At 37.1% G+C, this 26,469-nt stretch overlaps 3 protein-coding genes across 9 annotated transcripts; 2 read left to right on the forward strand and 1 right to left on the reverse strand.

Annotated features, from left to right (window-relative positions):
- The first annotated feature begins 296 nt into the window (after positions 1-296).
- Positions 297-12,473, forward strand: LOC110838261 (transducin beta-like protein 3). Of its 2 annotated transcripts, none has more exons than XM_022081297.2 (16): positions 297-478; positions 564-615; positions 1,771-1,975; positions 2,121-2,295; positions 2,434-2,592; positions 3,332-3,507; positions 3,863-4,062; positions 4,520-4,723; positions 5,376-5,562; positions 5,700-5,821; positions 6,268-6,426; positions 6,752-6,917; positions 7,418-7,642; positions 7,811-7,938; positions 8,068-8,273; positions 8,833-9,143. In XM_022081297.2, coding segments are annotated over exons 1-16 (2,391 nt in total). In that variant the 5' UTR covers positions 297-452; the 3' UTR covers positions 8,834-9,143. The 2 variants fall into 2 exon arrangements, with proteins under 2 accessions (XP_021936989.1, XP_021936988.1); XM_022081296.2 differs by lacking the exon at positions 8,833-9,143 and adding an exon at positions 12,203-12,473 and having other exon boundaries at positions 299-478.
- LOC110838267 (uncharacterized) lies at positions 8,338-15,119 on the reverse strand. 6 transcript variants are annotated; one of them, XM_022081320.2, is made up of 8 exons: positions 14,956-15,118; positions 14,108-14,207; positions 13,423-13,573; positions 11,681-11,807; positions 10,755-10,865; positions 10,047-10,251; positions 9,582-9,765; positions 8,338-9,081 (listed from the first exon to the last, which is right to left on the reverse strand). In XM_022081320.2, the coding sequence occupies exons 2-8, from the start codon at positions 14,172-14,174 to the stop codon at positions 8,814-8,816; spliced, it is 1,113 nt and encodes a 370-aa protein (XP_021937012.1). In that variant the 5' UTR covers positions 14,175-14,207; positions 14,956-15,118; the 3' UTR covers positions 8,338-8,813. The 6 variants fall into 6 exon arrangements, with proteins under 6 accessions (XP_021937012.1, XP_087198668.1, XP_021937010.1 ...); XM_087342542.1 differs by having other exon boundaries at positions 14,099-14,207; XM_022081318.2 differs by having other exon boundaries at positions 14,108-14,215.
- Positions 15,120-16,074: 955 nt separating this feature from the next.
- On the forward strand, positions 16,075-25,761 carry frj (membrane bound O-acyltransferase domain containing farjavit). The gene is made up of 8 exons (XM_022081314.2): positions 16,075-16,330; positions 17,059-17,185; positions 17,696-17,855; positions 18,356-18,507; positions 19,183-19,397; positions 20,001-20,180; positions 20,489-20,624; positions 21,265-25,761. Exons 1-8 carry the CDS (start codon positions 16,104-16,106, stop codon positions 21,481-21,483), a joined length of 1,416 nt encoding a protein of 471 aa, XP_021937006.2. The 5' UTR covers positions 16,075-16,103; the 3' UTR covers positions 21,484-25,761.
- Positions 25,762-26,469: the final 708 nt, after the last annotated feature.

Consider the following 26,469-nt stretch of genomic DNA (forward strand, 5'->3'; position numbering starts at 1 on the left):
GTACTACATCCGGTTCGCCCTCTATTGACACAGTCTTAAAACTTTCCGATCGCACCTCGTATACATTCATTTTTAAAAGTGGAGAAGTTGTAAATGTGATATTTCAGGTTATAACAGTGGCTAGAATGAAGAAGTATGTCCTGCTCGATTATGCTAATAAAATTTTCCATGTCTCCTGCCGTACGTTATTTTTGTTTTATTCTGATATATTTTGTACGATTTATATTCTCTCTGGCTTCTTTTATCGTTTCATTCCGTGGTGTAACCAATTACAGTTAGCAGATCGCTCGTGCAGTATTATGGTGGCAACACAGTATATACTTGACGTCATAGGCAACGCGCTTTTTGTTGCCAACTTTTAACATTGAGTTACTGGAAAGATCGGAATGGTGATATTTTTTGTTTGTTTGAAGTGGAAATTATTTTGAGACATTATTGTTTGGGATTCAGAAATGGGAAGCCGGAAATTAAAAGAATCGTAGGTATTATTTGTATTGTAACGCGATTAGAATAATCTGAAGTCAATTCACTGTGGCTAATACTACTACTACTACTTGTTACAGGTTTGAAGTTGATGCAAAATATGGTGCTTTTTACACAGGCGGACAGGTTGAGGTAAGATGATTCATAAGAATTAATACAGAGTTGCAGATATTTATTAAATTGAATTGCCTCTCAACAGTCAAGCCATTGCATTACATATTCTTGAACAAAGGAATAATTGCAAAGTGGGGTTATGAGTGGTGCAGCTTACTGGATCCGCTAAAGCTAGCAACGCAGGAGGAAGTTGTCTCGTGTGCATTCTGATGTATAAAAACGCCAGGTGGTGAAATTATAACGTTTGCATGACTACGTGTAGAATTCTATTTATACGTAAGTATCATGTACTTGCAGCATTACTGGTGGTTATTGATATTGAAGATGCAGAATAATGTAAACACTGCCTATTTATCTGACAGTAGCATAGATTTCTTACATGTCATACTGTACTCAGCAGTCAACACAACTTTTAAGCTTCTGTTATGGAATGAATGTGTCCATTTAGGCACATGGACCATTTGAGTAATTTTCAAATCATCATGGCAAATAATTGTCAGTAGTCAGTAACATAGTGACAAAGAATTTAAATTCAGTATAGGAAAGTATCTAAAAATTTTCACCAATCTTGAATTTACCATGGAATAATGTTTAATTAATAAATATATTAATTAGTTTCAAGCATTCTGTCAGTTTTCTTCTGATTTGTTTTGCATGATCATGGATAGCAGAATTTAAAATGTATCTGTTTGATAAATTATTATATTTTTGTTTGTATAAGACTTTTCATCTACTCACAAAATTTAACATTTTTAGATCCATTTTCCCAATGCATTCATCACCCACTAAAAGCTGGAGCTATGAATGGGGAATCTTATTTGTTATTCTTGTATGGTACATAAGAAAGCAAAACAAATTATAAAGACTGCTTCTATATTGTATTAAGGTTATTGAGAGGAATAGTTTTGGTTTATCATATTGCAAATTCTCAGAATATTAGCAACACGTGGATTCTCATGAAAGTCACAGTGACTGATATTCCACTCTTTTGTTTTTATGCCAGTGTATTAACCTAATATGAAATAGTTCTATTGTGAGAAATGGCAGAAACACCAGAGAATATGTTTTTTTATGGAACCAGTCTGGTTATTTAATTATAAGATACCATATTGCTATACTGGTTGAACAAATTTAGAGGAGTTTTGTGTATCGGTTGGCTCCCTGATTTTTCAGTGGACCAGCGATGGACAGCAGCTTCTGTGCCAGTGTGGAGCAGTAGTTAAAGTGGTGGACATTGAGCAGGGCCGAATCATTACGTCACTAGGTGCGAGCGAAGAGGAAGATGAGGATACTATCAACACATTTGTTCTGAGTCTGGACAACGAACAAGTTATCTCAAATCATAGGAGTGGACTTTTCAAGCTCTGGAAGTGGAGAGGTGTGTTGTTTTAGTTACCATTTTTTACCCCCCTCTCTCTTTGGTAAGTTGTTTGTCCAATTTCTCAAAGTTTACAGAAACAAAATAATGAGTTCATTAATTTTGCCAGTTTGATTGCAAATTATATCTGCATAATGTTCTCCAGATGGGATACTGATAAAGCAGTGGAGAAGCGTACACAAAGGTCCAGTGTCTCGACTTGCTTTAAATAAGGATGGCTTGGTGTTGGCCAGTGGTGGAACAGATTCCAGTGTTCGCATCTGGGACCTTCAACATCAGGCATGTACTCACAACCTGCGAGGATCTCAAGGAGTCATCAGGTCTGTAATTTCATTAATTTAATTTGGATTTGAAGACTTGCCCCTTTTTGAAGGTAGACTCTTATATTTGTTAGGATGTCTTTGGTAATAATATGAGTATTGATATGTAAAAGACGTTAAAGATGTGGATTCTTGCAGTGTGGTGCAGTTTAACAATGATATGGTGTTTGCTGCTGGTGATGACTCTGCTATACGAGCTTGGAACTACATTACTGGGCGACAGCAGTTGACGCTGTCTGGCCACTTCAGCAAAGTCACCGCTCTTGTATTCTGTCAAGACACAAACCAGTTGCTCAGGTGAGTTGCTCTGCGTTTACAGTTCAGGTCACATGCCGAACACGTGCCCTAGATATCACTAACAAAACTGTATTACGTGACCTGTACAAATCAGAATTTCCTTACAGTCTTGGGTTTAAACATTTTACCTGAGAAATTTGTTTCCAAAGAGCTGTAATTTGCTTTAAGTTCTTTTATCAAAGTAAGAGGACAATTTGCCTGTGTATTTCTTAGCTACTGAGCAAATTAGGAAACTGCTGTTCCATAATTATAATTGAACTTGAAGATTTCTGTCTTCTGGGTTGTTGCGCTGTGTAGTCTGGTCGATGTTAACCAGCGTTTCGGAGGTCATGCTGCCTCCATCATCAGGGTGATGAATATGCCAATAGGGTGTGTGGGGCTAGGTTTATAGGTTCCGGAATGTGAATGGAGTAGCCTGCCCCGAGCCAATGGGAGCAGGCGTGGGAGTGGAACAATATGAGCGTGTGGGCAAGTGTGAGAGAAAGGAAAGAGGGGGGGGGGGGGCTCGGGAGTTTAGTTGAATGTGATCGGGGCCCTGAAAAGGGCCAGGTTAGTGGTCTGGTTGGTCCTTGCGGTGCACTCTTGCTCGCTCTCGGAGTCCTCGAAGAGTGTGAATAAGAGGCTTCCAGGACCGGCTCAGGTGAAGTCCATCTTCCCTGTTGAAGTTATCGGGATGTAATTCGTTCTCGATGGCTTCCCTGATTAATTACGATTGAAGTTCTTTTGTTGGCTATTCCAGTTGTGGTCGTGACAGAGTCATTATTCTGTGGGACCTGTCATCTGGAAATACAGTACGTACGCTGCCCGTCTTCGAAAGCTTGGAGGGTCTGGTTCTTCTCCCTCAAAAGTTTAGGGTTCCTGGCCACATGAAGGAACTGAAAGGGGGCATTCATATAGCTGCGGCAGGTGAAAGAGGTATTTATCATGCAAATTGTATATATTGAGAGATGATCACTAATACAGGGAAGCAAATATTATGTTGGATTGTAATGAACCTTTGAGTTTCTTCAAATACAAGGGAATTTCTTGTATAGTTGAGTGGCTGTCAGTTTCTCAAGAAGGACCGTGTTTCATTTAATTAGTTTCTATGGGTATGAAACTTGGTTTCTTACCCTTAAGAAAGAATGTATTTTGAGGATGATGTTCTTATGAACTCGGCTCCACAAAACGCAGAGAATTTATAGAGGAACCCAATGAATTTCAGTTGCCAAAGAAGTGCTTTGGTAATTATTTGACGTTCTAAGTGGTTGTTGATGCAATGATATTTCAGGAGTGGTGCGAATATGGGAGGTTACAAGAGGATGTGAAGTGTTCACTCAGAGTGACTCGCTGGTTTCAAAGGCAACTGAGGAGGGCAGTCTGGCCATTGTTCAGTTGCTGTTTAATGCAGACAAGTCTTCACTGGCAGTCATTTCTGTTGATCACAATATCATCATGCATCAGCTGGCGACATTTACGTGTGAAAAGCAGGTATAGCTTCGATAAATCTGTCACCTTCTGCTAAAATACAGAATCATAACTAGTGAAGTATAGCTTGTAGACTTTACTGTTATTTGCATCTTGAAGGTAAGTGAAAATCAGAGGAATGGCGGTCCAATTAGTTTTGCTTCTCCAATCAAATGTTGTCAGTGGTGATATTAATTAATTTGATCCCTTGTGTACCCTGGTCTTTCATCATCTGGTATTTATTAAAATAATGATTGTTCATGGTGTTTTTATAAATGTTTTAATGATTTAATGAGTTCTTTATGATATTTTCAAGTGAGTTCGTAGATTTGCGCATGGCACTGTGATATTTTCCTTGTGCTGTGGAGCCTGATAAAGCTGTGATCTTGATTCAGATGTTGCTATGTTACACTTTTAAGACACAAAAAATGTGGTTTGACTACTTTGCCATTTCTGTATGTTGTCTTACAATGTGTTATAGATGGTGGGCTTCAGTGACGAAGTTCTTGATCTAGTCATGTTGGGTACCGGAGACTCTCACTTGGCAGTTGCTACCAACAGTATGGATATTAAGCTGTATAGGCTGAAGGATATGAGCTGCCAACTGCTGAAAGGGCACACTGACCTAGTTCTCACTCTAGCGGCCTCTACGAGCAACCCTTTATTGCTCTTGTCTGGTGGAAAGGTTTGTAATGGTATTTGTTACTTTTCTCTCCCCTCCCCCCCGTATCCAGTACACACCATTCAACATGGTGTGCATTGGTGGTTAGCAGGATTCACGACCCATCAGTACGTGGGTTCGATCGGGACCGCGACATTTAACGCTCCTGCTGTGACCCCCTTTTTGCGAGATGATTATGATGAAAGTGGAGTAATTTTTGGAATGCCATGGAGGAAAACTCCATGATGCCTGGACCACGGCCTTGCCCAACACAAGTTGTAAATCTGAGCACTGCCAGGAATCGAACCCGGGACCACAGTATTACAAGCCCAGCGTTCTAACTGCTAGACCACCGTAGTTATAGGGATAAGTTGTAATAGTTATAATGAAGCTGGGTATTATTTTAACCTTTATCATACAGGAATAAGGGGTTTAAACTGCGGTACTACGGTGCTGCTTGCCAGATGTTTAACTATAGGGTTAACAGTTTAGTGGTATGCTAGTGCAATGCACAGCCAGCTGGACTTTGCATTAACTGCGACATAGTGCCAATAAATTCTAATATTCTTTGTGGGTACAGTGAAAAAATGCAATGAAAGTATTAAGTCTTCTGGTCTCTGGTTTGCAAAGGTACATTTGGTTACCAAACCTAATGGGAATGTTTGTTTGTCTGCAGGATAACTCAGTGCGCCTGTGGCTCATGGATCCACAGAGCTGTGCTATAAATTGCGTTGGTGTTGGATCCAGACACACACTCTCTGTGGGTTCCGTTGCCCTCAGTCAGCTGTCATCATATTTTTTCCTTTCTGTTAGTCAGGATTTGTGTATCAAGCTTTGGAGAATACCCAAAAAGTTGAATCCAGGTAACATAAATGCAGATAGATTATAAGCGTTGAATGTAATGTATAGTTAAGCCTCTATATAACCAACTTCTCTATAAAGATGCACTTTAATATGAGACATTACCTAAATCTGAAATATTGAATTTCCAATGTTGCAGATGAGGTACAGAGTCTAAATGTGGATCTCACAGAAATTGCACATGACAAGGACATCAACAGTGTTTGTATCTCGCCCAATGACAAATTGATTGCCACAGGTTCACAGGATAAAACTGCTAAGGTGGGTTGTTTACTCAGTATAACTTAACTGCATGGACCAGGGTCCTTCTTGAGAAGCTGATAGTCACTCACCTTTTCAGTAGATGCCCTACATTGTGTGGATCCTGAGAGTTCATTATTGTGTTCATTGGATCTAGTTGTTAGTCACACTTCCACTTTTTTTTAATGTTAACGTTCCAACTGTACCCCCAAATGGTCTCTTCCAATGAGGTTGGACCAGCATTTTGTATATGCTTCTTATTTTCCTAGTCCATAATATTGACATGCTTTTCTATGTGTGATTTTTTTCCAGTTCTTTGTTGCTTAATATCTTTAGATTCCATACTAATTTGTTCTCAGACACTGTCAATATATGGTGGACCATGTTTCACGTCCTTATAAAACGTGTTGATTTTGCAGTATTAAATTCTACACAGACAGGTTATGTTTGAACATTTGTTGTTTCAGCTGTGGTCTTCAGAGGGGCTGAAACTACTTGGTGTGCTGCGAGGACATAGACGTGGAGTGTGGTTTGTGCAGTTCTCACCTGTAGATCAGGTACTGCTGTCATCATCAGCCGACTGCTCTGTCAAATTATGGGCTCTGGGAGACCTTACCTGCATTAAGGTAATTTAAAATTTTTACAGCTGTGAAAGTTGAGATTGTAATCTCCATGACTGGTACATTCTGTTGTACATCCAGCTGCATTTCTACGCTGAATATGGAGGCAATTGCTTTCATCAAAATGGTAACCACTTTTAGTCCTAATGTGGTGTCATAACCCACTAGACTAGAAACTAAGTACCGTGGTGCATTCTTATAATTACATGATAATTCGTGGCGGAACTTTGGTATGTGATGTAGGATTCATTTAAATAGTGTGTACCTTTACTGAAATACTTCAGTGATCTTGTCGGCTGTCTTCGTGAAGAGAACTGTGCTTATGTTGTAGACGCTTGAAGGACACGAGTCCTCTGTTCTCCGAGCTCAGTTCATCAGTCACGGCATGCAGCTGGTAACAGCAGGAGCTGATGGCCTTCTGAAACTGTGGAACATCAAGACTAGCGAGTGCATGGCAACATTCGATGAACATGATGGTAGAATCTGGACCCTTGCAGGTGTGTGACAGTGATAGATTTATTACAGTGCAGTTATGTTGGAATCTGTTGTCAAGTGTCTCAGACATATTTGACCCGTCAATGCGGAATCATGTGCGTTATATGTAGATGACTCCTGCTTTGTGCTTTAATTTCTTTTATGCGTTGGTTTTTTGTTGATTAAAAGAAATGTGTAAATTTGTTGGTTTTAAATGGTGGGATTGGTAGCGCTACGAGTGGAAATTTCTTCCCTCAGCAGTTTAGGGTCTGGGATTTAAAATTGCCCATGCAGAAAGGTCAGTATATAATCCACTTTCAAAAATACATTTTTGTAAATATTTAACATGTGACTGAGATAAAAAAGGAAAAGTGGGAGCTCTATAAATAATTTCTCAGGTAAAGATTGATCCAAATTTTGAATTTGAACAGCAAAAGAACTGATAATCTAATATATTACAGTAGTATTTATAGTCTTTATTCATAGGGGAAAGATTTTCATACTTCTTTAATTTATTGCTCAGTAAGTAAGGATGAATCATTGGTGATCAGTGGAGGCTCTGACTCCAATCTGGTGTTGTGGCGAGATGTGACGGAGAAACGTCAAGAGGAAGCTGAAGAAGCCAGGCAGAAATTAGTACTCCAGGAACAGGAATTGGCAAACCTTTTGAAATCGGATCGACTTTTGTCAGCACTAATTCTGGCTCTGTCTCTGGATCGACCCCTGCAGGTTCTTCAAATAATCCGAGGTGAGCGCCGTTGTTGCACGGCGGATTTTAATTTATCACAGAAGTGTTGCTGGAAGCACGAAGTGGTTGACATTTCTTCTCTTAAAGTCCTTGGTATTTTATTATGACTTAAATGTAAGAATTGCCAAGTGTTTATATCACTGGTCCCATTGAATTCTCATTTTGCAGAGGTGCTAAAGGAAGGCCAGGAAGGCTTGCATTACACAATAAGGCACCTGGACTCTGACCAAAAACAGGCACTGCTCAGGAGTGCCACCTTGTGGAACTGCAATAGCAAGAACTGTCACCCTGCACAGGTGAGACTGGCGTGAGAAATAAAGCGTTCATTAGAGCAAGCAGATTGGGTTTGTAATTGTGCAATTTAAATGTGTGAATATATGATTGAAGTGGGCGTTGACTTTGAAAGGGACACCGTTTTCTTGCAGGTTGTGATTTCAATCCTGCTAGATGACTTATCAAGTGGGGATCTCAAGGTACAAGCATTTTCCAGCACACTAGAGGAAACTTTACCGTACACTGATCGTCATTTTAAGAGGCTAACACAGCTCTTGCAGGATCTGCATCTCCTTCAGTACGCTTTCTATCAAATGCACAATGAACGTCAGGGGGGAGGCAGTACGTTGAAACAGTGGTGAGTATTCAGCTTACAGAGAAACCACTGATTTCTCAAAATTCATTTCAGTAAAACCAAGATGTCAAAGTTTGAGACATTGATATGAATGTATTGCTTTAATTTAAAAATAGTAATTATATACAATCATACAGTATTAATTTGAACAGGTAATTATAATTTTTTGTTATTGAAATTGTACTCAATATTCTAAATAATTATTAACTGGCATTATCATTCAAGCAGAAAAAAGGCTGGTTTTTAAGCATCACACCTGCAAGAATCTTCAGGGTAGATGTTGGAGGTTATAGGTTCTTCAGAAACAGTGGTAAACACCCACAAGACTATATTGCATCACAACCCAGAAGACCATACAGTCTTTGTTACGTTGCATTTGATTGGTTATATAAAAACGTATCAGTAACACAATTAGCTTGGTCCATATTTTCCCTGTGCCAGTAATGCGTCAATTATTACCACCTTTACCTTCTTCACATTCCACACACAGCATTTGTAATTTTGTCTTTATCAGGCTAAAGTGTTTTTACAGTTTTTAAGCTGTCACAACTGCTGCTTACAGAGTGGGCACTGTCCATATTGAATTATGCATTTGCGAAGGCACTGCCCGTGGAAGATGTGTGAACAAGGGGTGATGCGGACTGCAAAGAGGTGCATGTCATCCAGACAGACAGGGCAGGTTGAGTCTCCTCGTTCTGTGATCTGTTGCAACGTGGCCAGTGGGAAGGGTGCGATCACAGCTCGCTGTGCTGCAAGGGGACCCCAATAGCGATCCAATACTTGTAGCCCACACACGTAGACATTGGCATACCTTCAACACAAGAATGTGACTTAATAGTTTGCAATTTGCAATATAACAAATATGCAGCTGTCTGTGTATTTTGATTTTTGTACTGAAGACAGGTGTCAGGAATTGCATCAATATGAGGCAGTTACACAAGGAGCCACAACTCTATCCTGAGCCAGATGAATTTGGTCCACACCCAATTCTTATATTTTTCAGATACATTTCAGTATTATTCTCCCATCTATTCTTAGGTCTCCCAGGTGGCTTCTTCTGTTCAGGTTTTTTTTTACTAAGATGTTGCATATATTTATTTTTTCTGCCATGCTACATGCTCTATAATAAGGGGTTCAAATCATGGTTAAGAGTAGGTGCTATAGGTAACATTATTTCTTGTTCAAAAAAAATATACATTCATAACAATGACATAATATGTAATCAGTTTAATTATTTTGGTACAGTTTATTTTAAGGAGAACTTGGGTACATTCACTCATATTCATACAAATGTCATTGTAAGGTATATACCCAACGATGATGCACAGTGTCCAATAGTTAAACTGCCATACTGCTGCCAGCGTTAGTGTAACAGAAAGCGCAACCGTGCTGCCATAGATGGCGAGAGGAACCCAGAACTCTTCAAATCCCTCAAGCACCTGGAGCTCCAAATGTCTCACTGCAGAGACGATAAAAGTCTCCTCTCCAGCTGCTCCTGTAAAAGTATGAATGACTTTCATATTGTTCAAAGGAAAATATCCCACAAGGTTGACATTTCCAAAGACCCTGTTTAACCTACATTCCTTGTCCATATGCATGTGCCTCCATCTTAGTACACAGCAACAATTCAAACGTTAGCTGTGTGATAATTGATCATGCCAGTAATTTTAGTGAAGTGAAAGCCTTCATGGTCGGAAACTGATTTCGAGACAGTTTGATCCAACACAGCCAGTTGATTGTAAATTATTTAATGGTGGAACTGTCTGAAACACGTACCTTTGTATTGAGACAGGAGGAAGTACAGAAGCGTTAGTGCAACGTAACTGTACGTTAGCTCCAGGTGATTGAACTGCAGGGTGAATGTTAACAGAACCATGCTCATGGCCATTCCCTTTCCCAATCTAACAATGATGAATGCTGTAGTGAGTTTAATGAAGTCTGCAGCTGAATTTTCATTTAGCAGCCGTGACCAGTGGCGAGTCTGTCAACGGAAAAGTTATTCCATTTTTAAATTTTCATAGATGTCTTCTCAAGGAGGCCTCCTCACACAACTGTTTGCTTCTTGAAATGTGCTTCTCCAAGTTTGTTTTGTTTTTCGTAAACAGACCTTTTTAAAAACAAATTCCATTTCCAAATATGCTATCTATAACCTGATCAAATTTTCAAGGCCTTCAGATTTTTTAGTCATTTTCCTTCTTTGATTTCTTCATCTGTTACATTTTATTACTGAAATAAAATCTTTCAACTTTTTTTAAAGTGAACAAAATTAGCTTGCAAGATAAAATGCTGCATTTAAACATTATGCGAACCAGTTAGAACATATTTCTGAGTCGTCATCTTGATCGTTAGCCCAGCTATTGCATTGTATTTATGTGGCTTCCTTTTGCACCTGTTTTACTCATGTATGTATTCCTGTTTCTTTTTTCCATGAAAGAGAAAAATATCTATAAATTTCACCCTGCCCGTTTCATGTGAGATTCTTACATATAATGAACGCTGTAGGTAGGCAAGTACAGTGTAGAAGAGCAGGCAGTACAGGCATGCCAGGCGCTGATCTGGGCACAGTATCTTTTCTGCCAGAAGGAAAAACAATACCTGCAATGGAGAGTTTATATTTAAAAATATGTCCTGTCCTTTGGACAGTAAAATGCTTCTGAAATTTTTGGGTCATGTAGAGACATGAAATTTATCCTGTATTTATCCTAAATGAAAACAAGAAGTGGTTTAAATAACTTATGTCTGCTTCAGGCCTGAAAATATGTGTAGACAAACAGACATCAAGTTAGCTCTAGAGAGCTTCATTTTAATGAAGTTATACGCAGTTGTTTAAGATGTCACAACTGTTGTTCCCATCAGCGATACATTAGGAATGAAGCCCTGAACCTGCGCATTTTAATAGTTTCCTTTACAATATGCGTAGGGTCATTTCCCATGGCTTTTCCGTCTAGTTCTGAAAAGTCAGTTCTAACCTTCTTCTAGAGAAGCTAACAGTCTCTCAACTAGTCAAAAAATGTCCTGCCTTTTATAGAAGCCAAAAATGAATTACTGTGTTCACAGGAGCAGGGCACCCCCAGTTTAATTTTTTTTTATCTAAACAGAAAAAGTCTTATCCTTAAATTGAAAGTTATAACTTAATGATTTGTGTTTGTATAACATCGCTGCAAGTGTGAAGTTTTAGTAACTAAAATATGTCAAATGTAACTTGATATTCATATAAGGCCAGTAGAGCAGAATATTCAAAGAAAGTGGTGGAGTAGTTTGCATATATTATAGTATTCAAAATGTTCCAGGATTTATTCTAGTTATTGCTACAAATATAAAAAAAAATTAAAATACATTTTAGAATAATGATGACGTTTGCCTGAAATGTATCTTAAAAATGGACAATGTCCAGTGCTCGTTCTATATACCTGGTTTGTGGTGGTATGGATGGTGTCTAGACGCATGTACAGATTATGCAGGCACGTCATCAAGGCCCATGTCCGTCTTGCACTGTAGTGTAGAATATCTATGTCCCACATGTGTGCAGCGATGCTCCTGCACAAGATGGCAGTTTCTATAATATGAATCTATTGAAAATACTCGAGCAAAATTGCAGTTTTATGTACTTATCGTGCCAATGTTTATCAGTCTGTTTATAACACAGTTTGTCTACTAAAAAAATTTTGAACAGGAAGAGAGAAGAGAAAGGAGATGATTTATTAACCATGAATAAAGTGGAAGAAGTGGAAGTTTTATAAGTCCTAGTTAGAAGTGTGGTGGGGTGTCCGAATGGCATATTCTACAGAAATGTATTTATTTTAGTGAGAATAATCAGGAATATTAATGCAGGTGTACTGAGGTTTAAAACTGGTGGTAAATTATATATGTCTAGCAGAGCATGTTATACAGATAAATTTTTAAGGAAAAAATTGTGTGATGTGGTCTTTCAGATTGTCATACCTTGTGGACTTGTATGTGGGTACCAACATTCTAGACGAACATGCTGCCGCCATCGTCAGACCTGAAGTACTTCTGTGCCCACAAGTACACATGACTTCACAACTTATAAGATCACCATCAGCAAGAACAAAAGTGTTTTTTTGTTGTTGTAATAATTGTTTAAAATAATGTGACAACCATTGGGAATACAACATTTGTATGTTGGAGTTACAACAAAAGATCTGTCTGGATGAAATGCCGAGGCACACGTGTATGTGATAATATTGTGCTACTATATCTTAACCACGCATTCCATGACATCCACTCATGTGTCCATGGTTTCCTGAGGAGGAAATGTCCAAATTTCAGAAAAGTTAAGTGATTTTAAGTGTAAAATATTACGTAAATTGTGTCCCATTCATGACAGTTAAGGAATTCTGGTTATTAAAATTAAATACATGTACTGTTAAATATACAGTAAATGTTCAGACTGTACGCCTTCGGCTTTGATATATTTTCTGGCTCGGTTTATCTTAAGATCACTGGTACTGCAAGTATATTCAATATTGTTCTGTATGTATGCTGCAGCATCCAAAATTTGATACTGATATTTTTTTTCTATGTGTAGACTAACAGCTTCATATTACCTTAAAGATTAAAATTCATGGGAATGAGTTCTGGATATCTTGCCGGCCAAACATATGGTGCACAGTTTAAACATTTAATGTATACAAATTTAAAAATGTTATGAGATGTGAAGGAATTGTATCATTTATGAAACACATGATTCAAATAACAGCATATTACATTTCTGAGGAACATAGTTCCTTCATCTTCAGTCCTGAAGATGGAGGCAGTATGTTCCTGCAAAATGTTAGTATCTACTTGCGAGTCTACTTGACGTGACAACCCAGAAGACCAACATCGACATCTTCATTACCATTTTTACCTGAGTGCGTGTTATTTAAAGAACTAAGAATTGCTGTTTATTATCAGTGAAACTTCTGACTTGAAGCAAGGTTTGGATATTTAGCTAAGAGAGGCGCAAATGCTAGTCTAAGTTTCTCAAGAGTTCTGTTCGTTCATGACGATGGCCGTCTCACACAGATAATGATTTGTAATGTGCTGTCTGCTTCATCATCAAGGTAAGTACACCTATGTAGAGGTGTGATGAGGCCGGTTGGTTACCTTAATGGGACCAGGGGGAGTGTGTCACTGCTTGAAGACGCACCTCATTCTAGCAAACAGAGAGCCAGCCGAGTAGAAGCCTGTTGCCATCGGCACTACAAGTGCCACGTATACCAGCGCTAGTGAGAGGAGCGTGACCATGCTATACAGTCGTCCTGCTAATGGAATGAGGAACAGTGGTGCCAGCAGACATCCTGTAGTAGAATGATGGATCAGATTTACGACTGCTACTCTTACTTCGGTATTTTCGCATTATGCATCTTGTTTAGAAGTTCAAACCCTTCTGATATGAATTTGATGTCAGAAGAAAACATTAGTGAAACAAGCATATCCTACCATCTCTCACCAGTTGAAGGTAACATTGAAATTTACTGATGATGGTTTCCATAAACTATTTCCACTCCCCATTTGCAAAGGAAAAATTTTTATTGCAAACCTAAATGATATAAAATTGTCTCACAAGAAATGGGATGAAGGTGGCAAATGCCTTGTGATCTTTAGTAGTTTGGCTGTCTTCGAAACTTATGGTTTTCACTGGGGTATCATTGAATAAATTCAGCATTCATTGAAAAATTAATTTAACTGCAAAGGGATGTTACTTGCACTTAAGTGGTGAACACAAAGGTTGATTATCCTGTTAGGTAATGTTAAGATTCATGACCAAACTGGGCTCATATTTCTTTTAACAACTCTACAACAAAGTAGTGGTATAAACCTACCACCCTTACCCGCAGTGGCGTTTCTGTTCTCCAGTTCATGTAGAGCTGCTCGGTAACGATAAGGGTTTCCCACCATGACTGGCCTTAGAATCAGATCATTGTAGAAAGCCTGCAATACTAGTGTATACAATTTTAAGGATCTTTAATTTGCAGACAAGTTTATTTTGCAGGTTATGTACAAACAAAATTCAAGAGAATTGTGTGGTTAATATATTTTTTCATGAAGGTTTCAAATTTAATATCAAAGTCCTTAGTTAACATTTCAAAAATAAATGAGGAAATAATCGTGAATGATTGTTGTCAGTTATAGAAAGTAAAATATATTTCTCCTGGTATTGAATACATTAAAGAAATCTTTGTTCTGCAATTGTTTCTCTGGACAGCGTTTACAGATTGATCTTTTTGTTGGAGACGCGATGTGTTTCCTTTGCGGTAGGAAATGGAGTTGCAGGTATTATTAGGATGAAATTTATGTTAAAAAGATTCTTCTTTTAGGACGTGTGCGGAAGCAATCATTCAGGTCACCCACAACTTTGTTTAAGAACATCGGATACAAATTGTACTAAATTCAAGAGTGTATTTAGTAGAACTCGTCTTATGCTATGTGTAGAATGTTGGCGTCTTTATCGCTCCCCAGCTTGCCAAATGTGACGTCAATTCTAACATTATAAAGTAATTATATAACTACGATATTGCTTTTCGGAACTGATCAAAATATTGTCCTTTAGGCTATGATCTGTGTTATGACGACGTAAAATTGATACCTCCCGTATGGAGGCAGCAAGTTCTTTAGAATCGTTGGTAATGGTAACCGTCTACGATGTCATAAACCAGAAGACCACAATATACGTTTTTACCTCCTGAAAGCGTCAGTTTTTAATCTTTTTCTCGCTTCCAATTCCAGTTTTTTGTAAGCAATCCGTTGCGTGAATCACAAACACAACACCAAATACGCCATTGCCGACTTTCCGCTACTGCCTAACCCGCCAACTCCATTTTCACAACGCCAGTTTCAAAAATATCCACGAACAAGCAGTCACTTGAAATTGGCAAATGAGCCAAGTATATATTTAGGCGAAGTGCTGAGGCCACACCGCTAGATAATAATCGGCACCAACTACTGAATAATTGAAATATATAAACATTCAGTTTAGGAATCCTGTATAGGCATTCATACGTGTCTATACTTACCCGTTATATTGGAACGGACGCAATTACTTATAAATTTATTTTAGTATATGTAATAACAATGAACGGTGAAAGCCTTATCATTCATAGTAGGGTCTATATAGTTCTGATTTATCGCCAGTTGAAATAAAAATGAACCAATTGGTTATCTGTGGAATTAATTAAAAGTGAATAGTGTTGTGTTAATTCAATGTTTATCGAGGTCATTGTTTTGTTTAGTAAAGAGCTTTACGTCAAAGATTCGTCTTAAAGTCAACCTGCCTCCATAGTTCGAAAAAGAATCCTTTAAACGAGTCGGACATATGAACAAGATAATTTTTAATATGCTGTTCTGAAACATTCTGTCTGAATTATGCTCATCTGAAATTTCGAGTTTTCGCGGCGATTACGAACGTCTTGTGGTGTATAATCTAGAAATTGACCGACTGTTCAGAGGTGGTTACTGCTTCCTTAATCAAGACATTTTATACGAGTTTACATAGCTGAAGATCATAGAAGACACTGCAATTCTGGCTCAAAATTATCGTCAGTAAAAGGAATTGGTTTGTCAGACCACGCGTGATAATACGGGTTACATGCAGTGAGGCGTCAAATATGACGTCATACATGCCCACCATTACCTTGCATTGGTCAAAGTTGTCAAACTCAAAAGATGAATTAAAATCACCTTGAATTTAAAACAGTGGATACCTATTAGCGGAACAACGTTTAAAAAATATGGATAAATTTTAGAGGTTTCTACTTCGTATATTTTTCAGTACTGAGGAAACGTAGGGGAACTGATTTGATAGTAATTATTAACCATCAAACCTATCATATGGTTAAAGCAAATATGGAGTGGGATGATATTGTATATTTAGTATTGCTTTTATTTTCGATAGGAATTGGTTACGTCTTTCGACAAATAGAAGATAAAGAAACTAGAAAATGGTTAAGTTCTGGTTTAGGATTTCTTCTGGTGCTCATTGTATCAGGCAAACATATTATGCATCCTATAATTTGTACTGCTATAAATGCATTTATCATTCTTGCAACGGATAGAAGGTGAGATTGTAGGATAAAATGGGATGTCAAGGAACTAGTTTGTTTTCTAACTCGTTTAAGAACACCCAAAGTTCAGGAACAACTTTCACAAATTTACCGAATTTAGGTTAGGTTTACTTTGATACCATGCCTCAGCCATTCGCACGGAATACCAGAAACCTGTCACCATGTCCACAGGACAGGAGCTTGCCGCTCGACCTTGTGCTGGGCCAGGTGACTTTAGGCCACATTCTTACACCTTGTTTCTTTAAGAATCATTTTAACATCATCCTTTTAGCACTTTGGTTTCACAAGTGTTTACTTCAGAATTTATCACTAAAATTGTGTATGCCCCATCCATCTGAGACTTAATTTGACTACTCTGATAATATTTGATGAAAATAAAAATTATAAAATTCCTAATTTTGTAGTCTTCTCAAGCTGCTCAATATGCATTCTTATATTCAAATATTATCAGCACTCTTTTCATCCCTTGAATTGCAACGGAAAAACTTTATAGTTTTGTATGTTTTAATTTTCACATTAGTAGGTAGGAAAAGGAAGATGAAAGTTTCTGAACTGAATGGCAGAAACTATTCTTCAAATTTAATATGCTTTGAATTTGTTTATAAATGTAATTTCTGTTTGTGTTATTCTCAGACTTTGAACTCTGCAGCACATTTGTGTACACAGACATATATTATGTCAACATGTGGTGTTTAAATACTTATAATTTTTGTTTGTTTCAGAAAATGTCATATTGTGAGCTTCTTCTTTACATTTGCTTACTTGTTCTTCTTCCGTACAACCCAGTACTTTGGAATACCCTATCCTCCAGCGCACACAAATATGATACAGATGATTGTGACACTAAAGGTGATTGTGCTTTAATATTTGCCCTTGGTGATACTGTTTAGCTTCTTGAATGTATGGCAAGCATTAGGACAGTGATTTAGAAGTGTTTATGAATAATACAAAGAATGTCAGATGCAACAGTGTTTAAGATGCTGTCAAGTTTTTTTTGTTTTTTTTATATACATACAGTGTACCAATTTAGCCATGTTATTTATACTTCCATATTTTTGCATGAATATATTTTTTAAAATGAGTGTGAATGGAGCATATTTTATATTGGTGTGTGTGTGAGAATGATATGGCTCCATATATTGAATTTTGACATTTATTAATCTGTTGTGTCAGAATTTGATATTCGTAATTGTAAGGCAGTTTTACAAGTTGTTATATTAATTGTATTTCTGCCTCTTAATAATCCATAGGCTATAATATGATTTTTTATCACATTGATGTTTAAGTATTGTCTCTTAATCGTATTTGTTTTCTTATTTAGTGTTGTGAATAATTTATGAGACATTTTTCTTTCTTTAGGTGGCAGGCCTGGCATTTGAAGTTCATAATACTGCTGCAGCTGCAAAGGAAAAGGAACATGATGATAGTGCGGCTTTTGCAAAATTAGAAGCTGCAGAAGTTCACCCAAGCTTCCAGGATGTTTTCCATTACACATTTTGCTACATTGGAATTATGACAGGTGATTACGTGGTTTTATTGTTGCTCTAAAAATTTCGTATGTTGCATTACTTTTGTTTGCCAGAAAAAAATAGTTTATGACAGTTGTGTTTCAAATTAGTTTGAGATGAGAAGAGGAAGCTGCCATGGCAGCAAGTGAACTACCGAGAAATAAGTTAGCCACAATGCGGAACATTGCTGTAGTTGAGTTCCAAGTTATGTGGGACTGTCTACAGTAACTTGACTACTTCTAAATTTAGGAAAATGATACATGAATGTTGCAAAAATTAATATAATGAACAAGTTACAAGAATGTGATGATCTTAGCAGTTAACAAGAGAAAAAAAATATCCACACGCTAATCGATAATGGCGCAGTGGTCACTGTAATATCCGTCAGCCTAATGCCAGATCTGCAACATAATTGTACATATATGTTGGGTTCCAGTTTTAACATAGATGAACAGTGAAAACATTATTTGTGGATGTTAATAATAGATTTGCTTTCAACCTTGTTTTTCAGGTCCATACTATACGTACCGAACATACCGTGACTGGTTAGAGTATCCATTTTTGTTGAGTGCTCCATGTAAAGATGCAACTATTCAGAAGATGAAGTATGTGCCATTATATGCTGTCTTATTTGTTATTGCATCAACTATATTTCCTCTTAAGGTAATTCACAATGTAAAGGTTTTTCCGATTTACGGTATTAGATCAGAAGAAAATCCCAAGACTTCTACATCCTTAAAGTAATATTTTATATATATATATATACCAGATCTGGCCACCAGTTTTATCCATTACACATTGTCTGAAACTTATTTTTAAAATGTATACCCGATAAATATTATATCACACAACCATTTGCCGCAATCTGCACATAATTTGCCGTTTGTTTAAAAAAAATTATTTTTGCTTTTTTATGAAATGATTTATGTTCACAAGTATAGATGTCTTTGTTCAGTTCATTTCTTAGTGTACGCCCATTTTAATTTGTTGAATTTCTTATTCATTTTTGGGGCAAAAATTTTCTCCCTGGGTACCAACAGATCATATTTATACATGGGTATTGAATTAGCACTTGTGCACAGAAGTATGCAAGTACACGCAAAGGAAATTTATTTCTGCATGTAGTAGTGAATAAACCCCTTTGTTCAGGTTTAATGATTCGATTATTTCTTATATCTTTGTTTAAGTTTAAATGTAATTTTGAAAATTACTGTGACTTAAAATCTGTGTAGTGTGAAGAATTACTTATAGGAATTTTATTACATTGTGGAGAATGTCTCATGCCCCACATGTTTGTTTGATTTATGTTACTTACTTGCTGTAATTTTTATATTACAGTATGCTGAGTCAGAAGAGTTCTATAATGAGCGGTCAGTCTTCTACAGGATCTGGTATATCAACCCGACTTTCTTTATTTTCCGCATGCGTTTATACACGGGAATGGTTTTATCAGAGTGTGTTTGCACAATGGCAGGACTGGGGGCTTACCCAGAATTCACAGCGCCTAGTGCAGGACATGGTCCTACGAAGGAGTTCGGCAAGCTAAAAGAAATGTGGGTACCCATACAGGCTAATTTGTAAGGACCATATCATGTTAAAAGATGTGTGCTTGACGTTTTTATTGGTTATTTCAGATTTCACAGTATGCAAGAGTAGGTTTCGTTAAGTGGGTTTATTCCTCCTCGGGCTGTAGCCGGATGCAGTCGATACAAACTTTGGTTCAGTCTGCGTCAATATTCAGATATTAATATCGCCCTTTTTTAGTTTTACTGCCTGGTATTGGTTTAGAGGACGTAAAACATCTGTTCCTAAAGGCGGACTTTATTCTTGCGTAGACGCATTTGTAACGCAAGAAAATTTGGTACACGTTGCTTTTCGGAGGGGTCATCACAAATGTTGCAGCAGTTGTCGCACTTTGACGCCAAGTGGCTATTCCGGTATGTAAGAAATTGGTGTCAAGTGTCTTTAGCCAGGAAATGTGAGCGTGACGCAGATCGGCATAAGTTGCAAATCGCGTACCAGCCAGGCACTTGTTTAGAGGTTTAAAGAGATTGAAGTCACTTGGTATAAGTTCAGAATTCATTTGCTGGTAGTCCTGTACTTTTTGAAATACCCTCATAATTGATTATGTTTTTAAAGCTCCATTTTGTTTTTAGAGCATCAAATAATCTGCTTGCCAAGGAAGAAAAATACAACTTTGAGACAATCCACAATGTAGATCCGTACGGATCTGAGTTTGTACCTACATTTCGCAATGGCATGAAATGCTGGAATATGTGTATACAGTACTGGCTGGCTGTAAATGTGTACAAACGGCTTGCACGGAATCAGTTCAGGTATATCTGCTGACTCTTAAGGGGTTTATGGGTAACATTTCTTATCTTGAATGTTAAGGTAATCATCAACGTACGTAACCTTTCCAGTATCGTTTGTGGACTAAAATTTTCACGGAGAAAATGTTTGGTGTACATCACGTCACGAGGAATGTGTTAAAATCTGTTAAGTTCATAATTAAATTTTTTTGTGACTTTATTATATATATACACACACGCTTATATACGTACAGTGGGCATTCTTCCCTTACTATAAAACTGCCGTTGCTACTAAGTTTGATGAATTGATGTATGTTCGTTGTGTTTCACAGACCACTGATCACTATGACCATATCAGCAATATGGCATGGTGTTTATATAGGATATTATCTGTGCCTCATGTCAGCTCCCATGTATCTTCCTGTGGAGGACGTGTATATAAAAATCAGGAAAGATGCTACTGGCTTGGTATGTATCACTCTTTCGTACACGCAAGTAAATTAGTCTATCAGAATGGAATTTTGAGAAAGTTTATTGTGTCCACTTTCTTTTAAGTGCTGAAGTTTTGTAGAAAGAACAGCAAACGTTGTTGACGATGGTTTGGGTTTTGATGCTGTGTGGACTTTGGCCAGTTTCGCTCTAGCCTAGCTTTTCTCATGACTGTATAAACTATCCACTTTCAACACTCCTTCTTCAGGCTTGAAGATGGTGACGGTATGTTTCTTCAGGACATTGGTGTCTACCTGTGGGTGCGCATGCTTATATGTGTGTATGTGTGACAGAAGTGAATTGTGGGATTTCATTTTTATGTAGAGTGTAATCTCTGGCGTGTTTTGAAGTGTGCATATTAAAGAAAATGTTTAAACTTTGATAATGTAGCTGAGATATTTTTATGGGGAATGGAATAGATTGTGAATAAATGCTAATTTTGACAAGGTTCTTAAATGGTAAAATTTGATTTATGACAGTTTGCAGCAAAAACTTGGATAATATTAACATTGTCTATAGCTGTCTTATATGATTAAGAGCTGAAATCTTGCATTGGTCCATACAGCCGTAACGTTTCAATTTTGCAAGAACGTATTCTGTAATTTTTGTTCTTTTACAGGAAGCAAAGTTTTGGGACTTTTTTCTGTGGTTCTTCAAAATGCAAGCGTTCTCATATATGGCGATTGTCTTTTTGCTGCTGCATATTGAGCTGACCTTCAAGTACTGGAGCTCTGTCTACTTTGCAGGACACATAGTCGCCATCATTCTCTTCGTTTCTGGTAAATTTATTCTTAAATTTCGCAGAAGGAAGAGCAGATCTGTATCCAAAAGTGAGTAGTTTGGATTCATGTGAAGTTTGGTTGATGTCCGCCTGCTACATTCCTTTGGTTTGGTGTTGAGGTCTCCATAAATAAAACTTGTGTTTCCTTTTTATCATTTTATATTCCTAGTATAAAGTGGGTACCTGGGTCCTTTCCTGGGGGGGGGGGGGGGGGGGAGCGTGGCTGGGGCATGGCTCTGACCACTCACCCCTTTCTAGTGCCGAGGTTAAGAATGAGTAGGAGCTGTACATCCTCTCCCCAAAGTGTCTACATGGCATGTAGTGAGACAGCTTTACTTGCGTTATAGTCTTATTACATATGAATCAGGAGTTTTATAAAAACTTTGAAAACAGACAATATGAGTATTCAGTTAGAATAAGAGGATTCTTTGGCATGAACAGTAAACCCGGAGATGTTGGAAATATTAATTTCATAACACGTGCTTTCATTTTTTTAACACACTAAATTATGGCATTCTGAAATTTGATATATCTGTATGTGGAATTCTGAAGGAATTTTTTGGTGATTGCAATTGTGAGAGAGTGGAAGTTCCTTTGCAAGTGTATGGGCACTGATTTGAAAGCTGATTTCTACCCTGATGTCTTGCAAAAGTGAAAACTTTGCAGCCGTGTTTACAAAAGATGTGAGGTTATGTTATAAACTTGACCTTGCAGTCATGGTAGTTAAGCTCATCCGTGGCGCGACAACGTCTTAGCTGACTGTGTGGACAATAAATTGTTATCATATTAAGGATGTCCCAGGTTCAAATTTCAGCCTGGAGACCAGCTATCCTGACTGGGGTTTTTGTAGTTTTCCTCAGTCCCCCCAGACATGCCAGAATAGTGCCTCAAATTAGTTCATGACAGCATCCTTCCACATCCTTTCCACGTCATTATGCACTTGTTATCTTTCCATTTGATGCCGTCTATGTAGTATGAGCTAAGACAACATCATTAAATAACACAAACCAAAGGACAGCCATCATGAAAAGTGTTAAGGGATATTCCTGAATATTTCCAGGGAAATACTCTGATTGTACCTTAAAATAAGCCATGACCATTTCCTTCCATGTCTTTCATTATTTACAATCATCCTATTGCCAACTCACTATAACCTATCCGATTGTTGAAACTTTCGCAGAATAGAGTAAGACCTGAACATCACAGTTGAGTGGTTAGCGCTGCTGTCTGTTGTTCAGGGATGGCCACGTTCACATCTCAGCCTTGACACTGGCTTTCATGACCGAGGTTATTCATGGTTTTTCTCAGTCCTTCCCAACAAATTCCAGAGTACTTTAAATTAGGCCATGCCTGCTTTCTTCCATGTCATTTTTAATTCATTGATCATATTATTCAGTACTGTACAGTCTGAGTCACTGACAGCGTCATTAAATAAATTACAAGTAAATGAATAAAGTAAGAAGTGCATATCGTTCTGAAGTCTCCGGTTAAAGCTTTTGATCGTCTACTCTGAGTAGGATATTTTTGCAATTCGTTCAGGAACTTTTGGATATTATTTTAACCTCATAAATGTAATTTGGGCATTCTGAAATCGTAGCAGCTGTGTCCTGTAAATACATTTCCGAGCATAAGCACTGCCTTTTATCATTGATTCATATCTCTGTATTATGTCTAACATTTTATTAATAACCAAACGAGATACAAATTTGTGTATTTGGATGGTATTTTGTAGGTGTTTATAAATGTGTTCTATTCGTTAACTTTTAAGAAAAATTTAAGTCTTATCTGTTGTAAACATCTATCCCTTCCATTCTTTGGATTTAATGTTTACTCTTGTTCAATAGTTTACATAAACCTTGAAGTAATTATTAATATTTGCTACATTATGAAATAAGTCTGAATTAATAATAATATAATGAAAGGTTCTTGCCAACTTTTATTTAGAGTTGGTGTGTAGATTCAAGTAAACTGTGTATAATTTGATTTCTTTTGAATGTGCTTACCAGACTACTTTTATTTACAGTAACTGCTGCATGATTAGCATTGAGTGTTACTGCAAATTGTATAGAAAAGAGAATAATTTCTTCGTCTTACCAAAGTTTTTGCCAGTTTTAAAATTTTTGAACATCTGTCACTTAAGTAATGTTTTAGTCAGAAAACATAATGAACTGTGCACGTATTAAAGAGAATTTTTCATACATACATTATTCTAAAATTAAATACTAATATAAAGGACATCATTTGTCAACATCTCACCATAATTAACCATGATAAAGTTAATATATGTCTGGTCCTCTCATTTTTATAACTTATCATGACTGAGACTGACATATAAAACAATATGACATTTTAATTTTTGTAACAAGTTTTATGTTTTGAGATGTTTCCTGTGCTTACTTAACGTTGTAAAATGTATGTCTGAATCATTCATGTGAGTGTATTTACTTATATAATTTAATATACAATATGGCTTTGGACAGTAAGACTGGACATTGGCGTTAAATGTTTTTATATTCGAGAGGTCTCACGTACAAAATTCTGGCCTGGTTTTCATGATAGATTACGCACAGTCTTGCTGTCTACATGTCATAGTAACATATGATATATAGTTAAAACTCTGTAGTTTGCAGCTTGAGGTTTTTATGTTCAAAGTACAGTCCTGTGTTTTGAAGGCATGTGCCATAATGATGTTTCTCCCTGCCATATGAGCATAGTACAAACACAAGTTCTTGTGTCATCGTGGCGCTGATTGTTCAGCCCACGAATCTATTAGCATTTGCTCAGATAAATATGTGATGTTTCCTCTCTTATCAAATTGTTGATATTTGAATTTGCATGCTCTATGAAATTAGTTGTCTCTTATGGAACCTGAATTTTTGTTATCATTTTCGCGATAGCATGCCTTCAGTCCCTGTTCTGAGCCAGATGAATCCAGCAAATGCCTTCCGAGACTATTTCCTTTAGACCCATTTCTGTATTATCATCCCATCTGAACTTAGATTTTACAAGTGGGGTCTTTACTTTAGGCTTTTCATCTAAAATTTTGTACACATTTCTTATCTCCCCAAATGTAATCCTTCTTGATTTTATAACCCTAATAATATTTGGTAAAGTGTACAAGCTATGGAGCTCCTCATTATGCAGCTTTCTCGAGCCTCCTAGTAATTAATCCCTCTTAGGTCCAAATATTCTCCTCTTCATCCTCTTCTCAAACACCCTCAGTCTCTTCTTTCCCTTTACATGAGAGACCAGGTTTCATTTTATCAATGTAGACCAAAAGTTTGTATGTCCAATTCATTTCCAGTCCATTTTTGTGTTCTTGGACCTTCCTTTTGGCATATTCTGAAGTAATTCATTAATATTGTTTTCGTGGTAAATGGATTTGGTCAGACGTCACATCCTCTCTTTTTATAAGGTGAGTGTTAAGGACAAGGCAAATAATGACAGTCTTTCTTGTGATGATATTATGACACTCTGGCTCGTGTAAGCTTTGCTCGATAAGTTTTATCCTCTTCAGATTTCCAGCTGCAAAATGTACTGGTAGTAAGTAAGAAAAAGGAATTGTACCGAGAGTGATGTAACCATGTGTTTCAGATCATCGCAAACATTACTAAGCAAGTAGAGTGCGATGTGACGTAAATCTTAGGTTTCAGCCAAACTGATTCTTCCATGTTTCGTTTTGTTAATTTTATTAGCATTTTGGATTTCAGAATGTGATTTTTTTTATATTCTAATCGTGATGTGTAGTGGTTGATAATTTTGTTGTGTATTATTTTGTGTAAAATGGCATTCTGTATCCATTATGAAATATTCGTTGGTAGCAAATTTATGAAAGTAGTCTTTCTCTATCGAAAGAAATGTTGCTGTGTAAAATGTGAGGTTTTCACAGTGGTGACGGTGTCGATGTCCAGAGTTCTGGCACCGTGTGGATTATGATCGGTCCACGCACCACCAGAACACAAAAGGTCATCAGCGTATGTAACTTTGTTGTCAAATTATAATGTGTATTTAAGTCACTACTTTCTAGCCTTCAAAATTATTTAGACACAAGTTAAAGGAGAATTTTTCTTCATTCCATTAAGCAAATATTATACATTTTATATTCAATATTTTTGTTGTTAATAAATTGAGCTTTGTTAAATAAGAGGAGGCATGAACTTTCAAGGATATGTCTTTTCTTTGAAAACTCTTTGAACAAACTATATATAAAGTATGTTAATCATGTTGTCATTCATTTTAATTTGGATGACAAACATGAATGCAATATACATGTTTTATCGGTGTGGGTAGTTAGAAATGTTTTATTTTTGAAATAAAATGCAGTAAACTACGTGACTATAGTTGTGAGCTCTGATTATATATAATCTTATCATTTTATTAACCTCTTGCATTAGAATCAATTTGGGTCATGACAAGATTGCAACATCATTTACACTTGTGACCACTTTAAGTAACTTAGATTTGTTATTTTAAATTCTCATTAACAGATGGCATTATAATCGTAATACCTGACCTTTCGAGTCAATGGCTTATAGATCACATATCAGTACGTCTTTTATTTTTTGGTGTTCACATTTCATGCCAAGAGAAATAGTATATTGTGCAATAAACTCTCTAGGTGGATAAGCTGTGTCAAAGCTGTTCACTTTATTATATCCTCGTCTTTATTATCAGTTGTTTTTCACGAAACTTTTTCATAGATACTAACAGTCGTTAATGGCGTGGTGTAAGTAGAACTGATATCTAACAGGCTGTGAAAGTAATCATAAACACTTCGCCACTTCATAGGTCCACGGCTTGCATAACCTCAAAAACGATCTCACACTGGATCACAGATGTGGACAAATGTTTATGTTCAAACCTTCTGACTGATGCTGTTGAACGTTTATGGGAGCATGCATTGTTGTACTAACTCCTTGGAGCAGAATCCTTGAGAAGCTGGTAGTCGCTCAGGTAGTCAATAAATTATCGTGTTAAAATCTGTCGTGGTGGATAGTCTTTTAAGCCCTGTGATTTTGGTATTGATCCTCACAATCGCTGGTT

This window comes from Zootermopsis nevadensis, unplaced genomic scaffold (assembly GCF_977971745.1).
Source record: "Zootermopsis nevadensis isolate Lab colony 2312 unplaced genomic scaffold, Znev_1.0 Znev_ptg000003l, whole genome shotgun sequence".
Classification (NCBI taxonomy): Eukaryota; Metazoa; Arthropoda; class Insecta; order Blattodea; family Termopsidae; genus Zootermopsis; species Zootermopsis nevadensis.